Source organism: Filicampus tigris, chromosome 1 (genome assembly GCF_054856515.1).
Source record: "Filicampus tigris isolate MCC_2025a chromosome 1, RoL_Ftig_1.0, whole genome shotgun sequence".
Taxonomy (NCBI): Eukaryota; Metazoa; Chordata; class Actinopteri; order Syngnathiformes; family Syngnathidae; genus Filicampus; species Filicampus tigris.
In genome coordinates, this window is record NC_141217.1 from 19,804,018 (window position 1) to 19,816,472 (window position 12,455).

A 12,455-nucleotide genomic window follows, 5' to 3' on the forward strand; every position below is an offset into this window, starting at 1 on the left:
CTGTAGACCATTGTTGTGAGCTTGGCTTCAACTGCTCGAATGAAGCGGGGGAATGAAAAGTGGGACGGGCTGGACAAGTGTTCACACACGAGCGCAAATGAACGAGAGTGCCGTTTTGTGACGTCAACAACAGAGGGTGTGGACGCACTTTGGTTGTCATGACAACCAGGCAGCAACAAGAGTAACGCCCGAAGTGAAGCGTTTCCTGTCGAAAGTGTAGAGAAAGCGAGGCCAAATTTAAGTGTTGGAGTCGAATCGTTCGTTTTAACATGAAGGATTTTGCAGGTTAACATTTTGATAACAGAAGCAGATAAACAACATCGCCGAATTTAGCTGGATGGATTTAACGAGGCCAAAGTCCAAAAGTGGGCCAAGTCGTGACATGAGTACTTTCCGTGGGCCACCTGGGTCCGGCAGGCCCACCAAGGATTTCCGCTCCCGATGTCGCCCTGAACCTGTCACCCACCACGGCATCCTGAACGTACCGAACTTTCCTGACCTCAACAAGTACAAGGTTCTCCCCGCCATTGCGAAGGCACGCTCAGTGAACGTGAGCCGCCCGTCTTCAGAGGGGGGAGGGTCACGCGGGTCTAGCCGTGAGCCAGAAGTCATCGACACTTTGCTGCTGGCGATCCGCGCACCGTGCGGCAGCAGGTTCGAGCGGCACTTTGACGCAGCGGACCCACTGCGGGTTGTGAGGGACCGCGCAGAGGCCACGTTCGGGACCCGTTACGGAGAGGTTTCCATAGCAACCGTGGATGTGCCACGTAGGAGCTTCACAGACTTGGACCTGACCCTTGTCCAGTGTGGCATCCACGACAGATCAGTACTGTGCATCACATCATTGAGTGGACAAGAGCGGGAATAAGAAGAGCCTAATTTAGGTTCTCGTTTTATTAATCTTTCGTATTTTGATGATTCAATAATGGATTGATAGACTTTAGAGATGTAAAAAGTGAATGTTTGTAATATTAATTTGCCATATCACCATGTGCCATTTTTGCCACAGTATACTCAGATGCAGCAGCAAAACCATGTTTTAGACGGAACAATTCATTTAAGATGAATCAGTCATTTTTTTAATACTGTTGTCGCGTTTCTGCATAAAACACAAACACACTTTTTTTTAAGGAGTGACAATTCGGAGAACAAATGTAATTATTGTAGCTGTAAAATACTGTATATTCACGATGTAACAAATATAATGTTGAAATATTTCACTTTGTATAGTGAATCTCTGGTTTAATTTTGGACTAGAAGTACAGAAATATTTAATATTCCACATCGTTTGAGATGCAACTGTACTCTAACACTCCATGTTGTAGAGTTCATTTTGTTTGGGACGCTGACGTCATGCATGATGACAGTTCAAGTTTTGTGTGACTTCAGTGGCGTACTTATACCAAAAATACTCATATTAGCCTGAGAGGGACAGGCGCTAATTATGTCTCCATTATATAGCCATTACATTTGCTGGGAAGGCAGTGTGAAATTAGCTCTTGTTCATTATAAAACTTTTGTTGGACACTGCAGAACCTCATCATCCGTCATCAACTGAACAGTTGACATCCAATTTAGAAAGAAAGAACCAGAACACAGTTTAAAGGCAACATGTTTGATATATTTATCAAAATAGATATATCACTATACTAGAATATTCAAATACCATGCAAATGTTCAAACAACAACATAATAAATGAAAAAACACTGCAAACAAACAACAACAAAATCAGGCACACTCGGTTTGAACAGCTGGTGTAGCAGTTTGCTTCTAGGAATAAATCAAAAGTGCATTTCAAACAAATCTTTCTGCATAGTCAACACCTTGTAAACAATAAACCTGTGGAAGAGTCCGTGGGGCTTAGCAGCAGCAGCAGCTGACTGTTCAGTTGAGCTGTTTTTCTATTTCTTCAACATTCAATGTGTCGAGTTTTGGGATTCTCCGGTCTGGGGGTTCAAAAAAGACAAAAAAAGAAAAGAAATATGTCAACATCCTCATGTTTACTTTCTTTAAATTGTGGGCCTGGTGAGTGAGGGAAAAGTACCAAAATGCATCTCAATTTGTTTGATGACATCCATGCCATACTCGCTGTCCACCATGTTGATGGCGAAGCCGCGTCTTCCAAAGCGTCCCGTGCGGCCAATACGGTGAAGGTATGTCTCGTTATCAGCGTTGCCGCCCATGTCCACAGGGAGGTCAAAGTTGACCACCAGAGACACTTGTTCCACATCGATGCCTCAGGACAAAACAACACAGACAGAATTTCAAATCCTTATAAGTGTTCTATAAGCAAACAATATATTAAATTCATTACATTATTGGCCAGTAACAAATTGTTAGTCGCTTTTGGCAAAAGTGAGTGGTGTTTTATTTTATTTTTTATATCTTTGCACGGGAGACATTTCTGTGTTTACAAATAATGGTTTTAGCTGCAATGTCCAATATCCTTTTATTGTTTGACACCATCTGTGTACCGTCTGTATGGACACTTGCGAACTGGTGACAACACTCTGCTCCACAAGTACTGCAACAGTGAGTGAGGCCATTTTTTTTTTTTTTAAATGGGATAATCAACCAAATCTTTTGTGTACAACCACAGCACCATGTCAAGTGCGAAGGTAGCACTTTGTCCTCCTTTTTTAGTGCTCATTTTGTGTCTCCTACAATTTTCCAAAAACAGCCAGCCCCTCCTTCACTTCCAGTCTCCTTGTCAACATTACTTGGTCCTTTCAGGGTCTCTCAGTTTTAAGCTTCCAATCTAATCATATCTAGATTTACCCTAGCTTTTCTATTTCTTCTATCATTGTTTTCTATAGAAAAAAATGGAGATTGGCCAGCATCTATGAGGAGGTTGTGTTCAACATTAGAGTTCCATGGTACTTAAGTTTGCCAGGAAAACTAGCCATCGAAGGATAGCTGGCCCCAACCGCCCCACCTCCCCCTTTATAAATGACAGTAAATGCAGTTTGGCACTGGACTTCAGTCTCTTACCCCGAGAACACACATTTGTGGTGACAAGAACCTTCTCCTTGCCAGCTCGAAAGCGCTCAATGATGCTAGCTCTCTGCACCACAGTTAATTCCCCACTCAGCAGCGCCACACTGTGGCCTTCCTTGGTCAGGTTAGCAGAGAGCCAAGATGCCATCTCACGAGTCTGCAAGAGGAGAAATCGCATGAAAAATAAAATCAACTCTATTCATCTTCCAATGTTTACCATGCAGCTACAAAGACTCAAGCAGCATGTCCCAACCTTTATTAAACCGAGCCAAATTTCACAGCGCCCCACCAAACAGTCACAAAAATCATCTTGTCTCAATTTCCTCATAATTTGATCTGGTCTAAAAATATCTCACCAGTGTTGGGACATTGTGATTTTCTAGAAATTTTGTAGAATTGATCATTTGAAAATATAAACACTGAAAGAGATAGTGATATAGTACATAGCGATATCCTAATTATTGTGAGAAATCATAACATGATCAGTGTCTTCACATAACACTGGGGAACAATTCGAAAAAAAAAATCTGTTGAGTTAGATTTTATGTTGTGTGTGTAAAGCAATCTTTCAATGTCTTTTTTGTATGTGGTAATTATGTTTTTACTAGTTCACTACTCCACAATCTAGTCCAGTAAATGCACAAATGAACTGGGCTTTGCTACAGTGTACAACTTACATGGCAGAAGACCATGGCCTGTGCCACAGTCATACTCCCGTAGAGGTCACACAGAACTGTGAACTTGTCCTCCTTGCTCCCACAGAAGACATAAAACTGCTTGATGGTGTCCAGAGTCTCCTCTTCACGTCGCAGTCGGATGATGTTGGGCTCGGGAACTATCATCTCCGCAAACTTCCACACCGCCTCCTCGAAGGTCGCGGAGAAGAAGAGCATCTGGCAGCCTTTTGTTAGTTGCCTGTGTAAAAACGAGGAGGCAGACAAAAAAAGATGATTTTATAACATGAGGTGCTTTCTGTCCAAGGTTCAAATACAAAAGTAAGTCAATTTTCCCAGGTTTAACTCAAGCACTTTTATCACTTGTGGTAAATCCCATATTTACATCCAGTACATATTGTCACCAATGAAAACCAAGTATGTTCCAATTAAGTTAAAGAATGTTTTCTTTCTATGTGCATTTCTCTTTGAATGGAGAATGGAGAATGAAACAATATCCAATCCTCCTGCCACACACTGTGTTCTTCCAAGAGTTAAACCTTTTTCAAACTGTCTGAACAGAAAACATGTCTGGCATGCCAAACAGTTCAATCCTCGTCTCATCAGACCGGACAGATGATGGCGGTCACTGCCCTCACTGGAATCTTCAAAGGATCTGATTTTTTTTTTCTGCACCCTTTTCCACATCTGAGCCTTGAGATTATTTTATCCTGTATTGGTCTCTAGATTGACTTTATGTTCAGTTTGTGCCCTGGCATGCACTGTCAACAACCTTTTCCAATCATGTCCAATTACCTGCATTTACCAAAAGTGGATTTCAATTAAGCTATATAAACACCAATGATGATCAGAAAACAGGATGAACCTGAACTTACAATCGAAATGAGGCGCTGTGAAGGCTTCACGGATGCGCTGTATATTTTCATTGAACATAGTCTGGCTGAAATATGCATTTGAAAATTGGGTGCTGAATATCTGAGTGCCAAGCCATTCATCAATTTATCTACCAATCTATCTATTTATACGGCTGAGATGGTCCTAACCTGTGGATGCGGATGCTCTGGTCACGATGACCCTGAGTGGCGATCATGACGTCAGCCTCATCCAGCACAAACATGGTTATTTTTTTGGGTTCAATGACTTTGAACCTGTTGCACCAGTCCAGGATGGTGCCCGGTGTTCCCACGACGATGTGCTCCTGTAACTGCCTGCCTCGCTCCACTGGGCAAAAAAAAAACCCAACAAGGCCAACACTTGGACTTGAGACATGCAGCAGAGAAACTGTGACGTGACCTCAACTTTCTCACCTTTGCGGCCTCTAATGCCATACGCCAGTTTGATGTCAGGGCAGAATTTGCCCATCTGCTCAATCACCTGACCAATCTGCAGGGCAAGCTCATATGTAGGTGCAATACAAAGAGCCTAGGAGAAAAAAAAAAAACCAACAACCCTCTTTTCCTCAGTCAAAAAATGAACATATCAGTAGGTCACGTGGCTTACCTGAGTCCACTTCTGGGCGGGGTTTATGTGGCTCAGCATGGCCAGAGAAAAGGCGGCAGTTTTGCCTGTGCCTGACTGTGACTGGGCAATCAGATTCTGAGGTCTGCAAGTAAAGAAAGGAAAGTAGGCCTTCATTTGATCAGACTTTTTAATCTTAGTTCCTATTAAGTATTGCAGTGTGAGACTGAACTAATTGTTCCCCACGCAGTTTCCTTCCCTTCACATATGATAGGCACTTGAGACGAAACAATCTAAAAAGTTCATTATCATGACCAAATGAATCACAATCATTGGTATCATCCTATTTAAGATGTAAAAGAAAGTGGTTTGCTCGTGTTCAATTTACCTACTGAATACAGTTGTTTTTGTAAAATGGGTTCATGATTGCGAGCAATTTTGAATTTTTTTTTTTCAGATGTATCATCCAGCCCTGTATCATTTTGCAATAAAACTAAAACTCTTGGAGTTGTCAGTTTTATTTTGCACTTTTGTTCATTTATTATAAATCAATCTTAAATCGGAGTGGGTTATTTGTTTTTTTATTTTGAACTTAAATTCTCCATTGCAAAGTTACTGGTCTGCCTATTGTCAGAAATACATGACAGGTCTTTTTTTTTTTATAAATGATCTGTCATTGGTTTAATAGCAATTTTATGTATCAAAAGTACTAGTGTTATCGGTTACTTGGTATCGGTGAGTACTTAAGAGTTGAGTACTCGCACTGGTATAAACCACCCCTTTAAAAAAAACAAAACAAAAAAAAAAAAACCCTCATCCCATTTTTGTCGGTTAATTAACCATCTTACTGTAAAAGTGTAAAAATGGACTCACGGCTGTGCCAGCATCATAGGCAATGCCTTCTCCTGGATCATGGAAGGCCTGTTGAAGCCCATGTTATAGACCCCCTTCAACAGCTCCGGTTTCCTATCCATGCAAGAAAAACAAATACTTACAAATCAAAAATTACAATCTCCCCAGGAACGGAATGACAGTGGTGTGCTCAATGATGGTTACTACTGGGTCAGCATTTGCTAATTTCATTTTTTATGGAGGGGGGGGGGGGGGGGGAATCTATCCTCTGTTGTTGGTTGAAAAAAAAAAAAAGAAAAAATCTAATTTCAGCTGTTACTGTCCTCAAGCCATACCATTATATCAGTACTGCTTTGCCTCCATCTGGTGGCATCTTGGTGAAAAGATGTACATAAAATGAATTGAGGTGTTTTGTTTGGACAAAGTAGTGCTATGCTGCCATCTAAAGGCAAATACAAACCTTTCTATAAGTGGCATCAATTACTTGCAGATTTTTTCTATTTACGGCATGGCAAGGCTCAAACCCCCACAAGTATCCAATTTACTACTAGTCAAACGTGTGATTCAGCTTTTCTGTGATTTGTTGATTTTCCAAAATGCTTCTCCTCACTTGGTTCGTGGCTGTGCTGGAGCCTATCCCAGCTGACTTTTGGTGGGAGGTGCGGCACATCCTGAACTGGTCGCATATTTGATTTTAGTCCTCCCCCCTTTTTTAAAAAAGTTAATGAAATTAGCGATTGAATGTGATTTTGGGGTGGCGTTGTGTTCATATGCAATAGTGTATGATAGCAATATGTTATAATTCCAATTTGTGCTTGGTAATTCAAACAAGATGTTTTTTTTTAATTTGCTGATTTTAAAAAGTGATTTGGGATTGCGACGATTCTGCCTGACATGAACGATATATATTTTGTATGACATTTTTGTTTGGTGTATTGACATGAGATTTTTTTTCTAATGTAAAATACAGTATGTGTCTTGGCTCGGAAGGTTGGGGTACACTGGATTAGACTACTGTGCTTGCCACTGGTTACTTTTCTTTCAATTAATTTGTTCAGGTATGTTATGGGCTGAAATTGAGTTGGGCCTATAATTAAAAAAAACAAACAAAAAAAAACAAAAAACGATGGTGACTGCGTGGACATCAACTCACAGGCGCAGCTCCTCGAAGGTCTTGACGGAGAACAGTGGTGAGGTGGGGTCGCGCTGCAGGACCTCCACCTCGTGTCTGCTGCTCACTAGAGCCCGGCGGATAAATTTGTTCAGCAGGGACGCTTCAGCTGGGTCCACTCTATCTCCTTCCCACTTTCCACATTGTCCGCGCATGTCATTCTCGAGGTTTCCTGTGTAACCGCCAGATTTATATATTTAAAAAAAATGTTGTTGGCTGATGAACATGATGAACATGAATGTCGTGGAAAACGTGGATATTTCGTTACCGTTAACATCTCTGGTGATCCGTGAACGATTAGCTTGGCTCATCTTCTCTGTTGGCTCAAACTGATGAAAAAAAACCAACATAAACAAATATGTTACGAAAGTGCTATCCAAACTTTAGCTAGCGTTCATCCAGGACGGTTAGCCACCCTAAAATTCACCTGTACGCGCGAGGAGGAACTGGCCTCTTGGATGTCTGCCTCGAGCGCCCACGAGTCCGCGAACATTTAACAATACTTAGCTATAACTTTGTGATGCTATAAGCTGGAGCCTTTCAGCAAAAGTTTGGATGGTGATGTAGCCTGATGTCCGGTGCAGCGAGGTGACAAATAATTTGTGCCGACGAGAAACGACCCGCAACCTGCCAGGCCAAACAACTTGGTGGTGAGTCTGCGGTCGTGATGACTTTACTGACATCCGGGGATTTACTGTAATATGTGGAACACTGAGTGTGGGCCGGAGCCGTATGGGGGAGCAATAGTGCCAAATTGAATGAATACGTAAATGATTAAATGTGTCATACTGTTTCACGTGCTTCAGTATGTATTTAATTATTTCAATATTTATTTATTACAATATTATTTAATCATTCCGTGTCTATGTATTGATTTGTTTCAATACATACTTGTTTTAAAATGTTTTTTTTTCAGTTCCTTTTTAATAATAAACGATTTAATCATTTCTTTCATTTTGGCACTCTTGTCCCCTGTGCACTAAGAAATATTTTTTTCCCATCATTGTCTCCCGTGAGTTAATCACAGACATTTTAGGAAAATATTTTACAGTGAATACTTGGCCCATATGTTTGTGAGCTCTATGTATGAGCTAATAACAATGACATTTTTAACTTCACAGAAAATGTAGATGGAGGAATACTGTACCCTGAATATTTGGCCTAGAAAGCGGCGGGATTTTGGAAGAGTTACTGCTCTGCTCTGTTTGACCTTGACCAAAGAGTATTTGCAAATTTAGAGGAAGTTCTCCAGCATTTCTCCTGTTTGACACCACAATGCACACACATGAGGCTTTTTGACATCTGTGCCTTTATCTTTTCTACAGCAGTGGTTCCCAACCACCAGTCCATGGGCCAAATGTGAGACACGTGGGTTTATCAACGGCCTTTTCGGCTTGGGTCATTGATGTTAGTGAGACCCTGTGTTGGGAGTTTTTGAATAATGTGTGGTGGAAGTGGCAGCTGGGGTGCTCATCCGACCAGACGGTCAGCATGTGGCGCTGATTTACCACCTCTCGACATACATGAGTCGGGAGAGGGCCGACTACAAAGACAGAGGTGGAGATCTCTGAAGGTTAGGGATGGTTTTTTTTTTGTCAACCCCTATGGGCAAGGGGCTTCAAAAAGGGGAGCGCAGTGTTATACCTGTAACTTTTAAGTGTGGACCATTAAGGGCAGGGCCAGGTGATGTGGTTTTGGTTGTGGTGGTTGTGACATCAGCATTAATGAAAGCGCAAAGGGACATTTCCGCTTGAGCGTTGGCTCAAGGTCATCAGTCTGGGTGTGGAGTGACTGGGCATGAGTTGTAGCCAATAGCAGCTCTTGTATGAATTTGCATTCTGTTACCGTTCATGATAAATAAGCGACTGAAGTGCATCAGTGACGGTGTCATCCTTGACCACATACGAAAGCATTGCAGTACAATCTTCGGTGTTGAGCACCATGACATCGACCTGATCCAGCCAGGCAGTTTTGATTTTAATTTTACTTCAGAGTTGCTGTCATGCCAAATTTGAAATTAGTCCTTATCAACATCATTTTTTACCTTTTATTTGTCAGGGAAAGTGTTACCTCTCAGACCACTTCGATTGTATCCTGAAACCATAACATTTTATTGTGGAAACAAGCTTAACTAATGAGCTATGCTTTTCCTCATGAATAGGCTACTGTATACATAGTCACATACTCAATTAGTTAAAGAAGAAAATGATAACAAACATGATAACTACAAATTGGATTTCCCTTTTTCAAATTATTATTACAAATCAAATCACATTGTGTCCCAATGATTGTAAGAGCTAAGTTGTCTGGGGCTATATGCCCTTGGCAAGGTGACCCATATAGCAAACAGGTCCTAGGTGAGGGACCAGACAAAGCACAGTTCATGTGATCCCTTATAACAAATACAAATATTAAATTACGTTTTCCCTTGCTCGAATGCGGGTCACTCGGACTCCCTTCTGGAGCCAGACCTGGAGGTGGGGCTCACTGGCACGTGCCGGGCCTGCACCCATAGGGCCCAGCGGGACTCAGGCCAAAAGGACAACCTGGGAACCCCTTCTCACCACCCGAGGAAGGGGCCATTATCGTCAGGTGCAGTGTGAGCTGAGTGCCAACCAGAGGCAGGTACTTTGTCAGTCCGATCCCCGGCTACAGAAGCTAGCTGTAGGCTTTGAGGAAATTCTAGTCCACCATTCGGCAACTCAGCAGGGGGAAGCAGCGCACCATTAACACTGTGTATACTAGTGGAGATGCGGTGCTGCTGACCTCGACTTGGGACATTGCGGGTCAGTGGTGAGAATACTTCAAAGGCCTCCTCAGTTCAGGACATGCTGGAGAGGCTATATCTCCCGGCTGGCCTGGAAACGCCTTGGGATTCTTCCGGAAATCCCGGAGCTGGGTGAAGTAGCTGGAATGAGGGTAAGTAAATTACGTAAGAAAATTGATGAATGGATGGACAAATCACATTACAATTAGATAAGAATATGCAGTCGCATTAAATTCAAAATCTAGATCTAATTGAATCTGTATCTATTTTACATTGTCTGTTGCACTGGTGACCAGTCTAGTCTGTACACTGCTGCTAAGTCTGCTGGGACAGACTCCAGCTCACCTGTGACCCGGAACAGGGAAAGTGATCGAAAAAAAAAAAGGGTAACGCTTGTCAGATGTGCACAAGAGGGAAATAATGTGTGTGTTTCTTTGCGTGTGTGTGTGTGTGTGTGTGTGTGTGTGTGTGTATTTATTATTAGTATGTGTGACATTGTGTGGGAGGACGGGTGGGTGCTTGGAGAGCTGATTCTTATTGGCCAGAGGTTAATTCAGTTTGGGGGTGGATGCATACACACACACACACACACACACACATCCACGCAGACAAACACACCAAATAGCAAATGAGTGTATAAACACACTCTTATTGCCATGGTAGCCTTGCAAGAAAACAGATGGATCAAACGACGTGATAACAAAACACAGAGGCAGCCAAACGCCCACACAACATTTAAACCGCTAAAAACCTTCCTCGGCGAGTAGGAAAGGGGTCCTTGGAGGTGATGATGGGATGCAAACCTTGTCCCATTTGGCCTAGCCTTTCTTTAGACTGACCAGACGTCCTCTTTTTTCCGTGTTTTCCTTTTAGAGACCACAGCAAGCGTCAAGGATATCATGACCACAGACTTCAGGGGTCCCTATTTCCGTGCCTAACTGCGCACATGGGTGGAGTTTTCTTTCTTTTCTCATTTTAAATCTTTTTTCAACCTGTATTCAATTGAATATAATACATAGACAATATACTTATTGTTCACCTGTACACCTGGGGATGAAAATTCTGTGTCCCAATGCTTTTGAACAACATGGCCGCTTCATTAGGGACACCTTGGGATGAAAATTCTGTGTGTCCCAATACTTTTGAACAACACGGCCGCTTCATTAGGGACACCTCGGGATGAAAATTCTGGGTGTCCCAATACTTTTGAACAGTATGGCCGCCACACTGCGGAGCCCTCGGGGTGAGTATCCCCAGTCTAGCTATGTCCCTGCTCAAGATGGCCGCCGCACTGGGGAGACCCCAGGGTGAGTATCCCCAGTCTAGCTATTTCCCTGCTCAAGATGGCCGCCGCACTGGGGAGACCTCAGGGTGAGTACTGGGGAGACCAAGGGGCAATAACACTGGTCCACTGGAAATGAATGGTGAAATTGTCTGGCTTTTTTAAGGGTGAATGAGTTGAATGTGTGGGAAGTAGGAATTTAGGGGCTGTTGAAAAGCTGAATGTGAGTTGAATAAGTTGAATGACTTGAGTTTGTGGAAATTGGAATGATATAAATGTGAAAAGTTGAATGTTCCAATGGAAATGAACGGTTAATAGTGGAATTTTTGTGGTTTTTTTTAAGGGTGAATGAGTTGAAAGTGTGGGAAGTAGGAATTTTGGTGGTGTTGAAAAGTTGAATGTGAGCTGAATGAGTTGAATGACTTGAATTTGTAGAAATTGGACTGGTGTAAATGTGAAAAGTTGAATGTGCCAATGTAAATGAACGGTTAATAGTTGAATTTTTGTGGGTTTTTTAAGGGTGAATGAGTTGAATGTGTGGGAAATAGGAATTGTGGGTGCGTTGAAAATCTTTACCAATGTGAGTTGAATGAGTTGAATCTTGTCAATTTGAAATTGGAATGGTGGAAATGGGAAATGTTGAATATGCCATCGGAAATGAATGTTTTTTTGGGGGGTGAAAAACGGGGAATTTGGGGGAAAACGTAAATTTTTTGAATGAAAAAAAAGGACCCCGGATGCTGTGAATTTTGGGAATACATTGAAGTTGAAACAGAGAGAATCAGTTGAAAAACGTGGAAGGAGAAGTACGCCCAAAAAGTGCGAGGAATAAAATAGAAGAAGAAGAATAAAGTTGAATGGTGTAGAATAACATATGTGTGCCTTCGCCTTCACACAATTAAAACTTCACCATGCAAAGCGAAAAACGCTGCTGGCTTTACTGAGCTTGAGCTCGTCTGAGATGGACTAATGCAAAGTGGAAAAGTGCGCTGTGGTCTGACGAGTCCACATTTCAATTTGATTTTGAATTTAATATTGGCGGTTGTGTCCTCCAAGCCAAAGATGAATGGATTTATCTTTTTTTTGCGGTGGAACCTCATGCTCAGCCCCACTTTCCTCCAGCCACTGCCCCCACCCCGCAGCCCATGCATTATAACAGATTACTCTTCTCATTAATACAGTATGAGGGAAAACAGAATGAATGGCTTGTGCATGCTTTGGGCATAAGTAGAGGGATGTTTTGCCGGCTTGGT

At 42.2% G+C, this 12,455-nt stretch overlaps 2 protein-coding genes across 2 annotated transcripts; one reads left to right on the forward strand and one right to left on the reverse strand.

Annotated features, from left to right (window-relative positions):
- Positions 1 to 131: 131 nt before the first annotated feature.
- On the forward strand, positions 132 to 1,083 carry ubxn10 (UBX domain protein 10). Its single transcript, XM_086044269.1, has one exon. It carries the CDS (start codon positions 338 to 340, stop codon positions 866 to 868), a length of 531 nt encoding a protein of 176 aa, XP_085900395.1. The 5' UTR covers positions 132 to 337; the 3' UTR covers positions 869 to 1,083.
- A 516-nt stretch (positions 1,084 to 1,599) lies between these two features.
- On the reverse strand, positions 1,600 to 7,841 carry ddx19a (DEAD-box helicase 19a). Its single transcript, XM_086043659.1, has 11 exons — positions 7,581 to 7,841; positions 7,422 to 7,482; positions 7,136 to 7,325; positions 6,004 to 6,096; positions 5,173 to 5,275; positions 4,980 to 5,094; positions 4,716 to 4,893; positions 3,676 to 3,913; positions 2,993 to 3,155; positions 2,046 to 2,237; positions 1,600 to 1,947 (listed from the first exon to the last, which is right to left on the reverse strand). The coding sequence occupies exons 1-11, from the start codon at positions 7,644 to 7,646 to the stop codon at positions 1,886 to 1,888; spliced, it is 1,461 nt and encodes a 486-aa protein (XP_085899785.1). The 5' UTR covers positions 7,647 to 7,841; the 3' UTR covers positions 1,600 to 1,885.
- Positions 7,842 to 12,455: the final 4,614 nt, after the last annotated feature.

Bases quoted from the DNA above. Each gene is read 5' to 3' on its own strand.
- ddx19a (XM_086043659.1), bottom strand. From the start codon at position 7,646: ATGTTCGCGGACTCGTGGGCGCTCGAGGCAGACATCCAAGAGGCCAGT. The intron at 7,483-7,580 runs GTGAATTTTAGG...TTTTTTCATCAG, and splicing joins GTTCCTCCTCGCGCGTACAG to TTTGAGCCAACAGAGAAGAT. The intron at 4,894-4,979 runs GTGAGAAAGTTG...TTTTTTGCCCAG, and splicing joins TGGCATTAGAGGCCGCAAAG to TGGAGCGAGGCAGGCAGTTA.
- ubxn10 (XM_086044269.1), top strand. From the start codon at position 338: ATGGATTTAACGAGGCCAAAGTCCAAAAGTGGGCCAAGTCGTGACATG.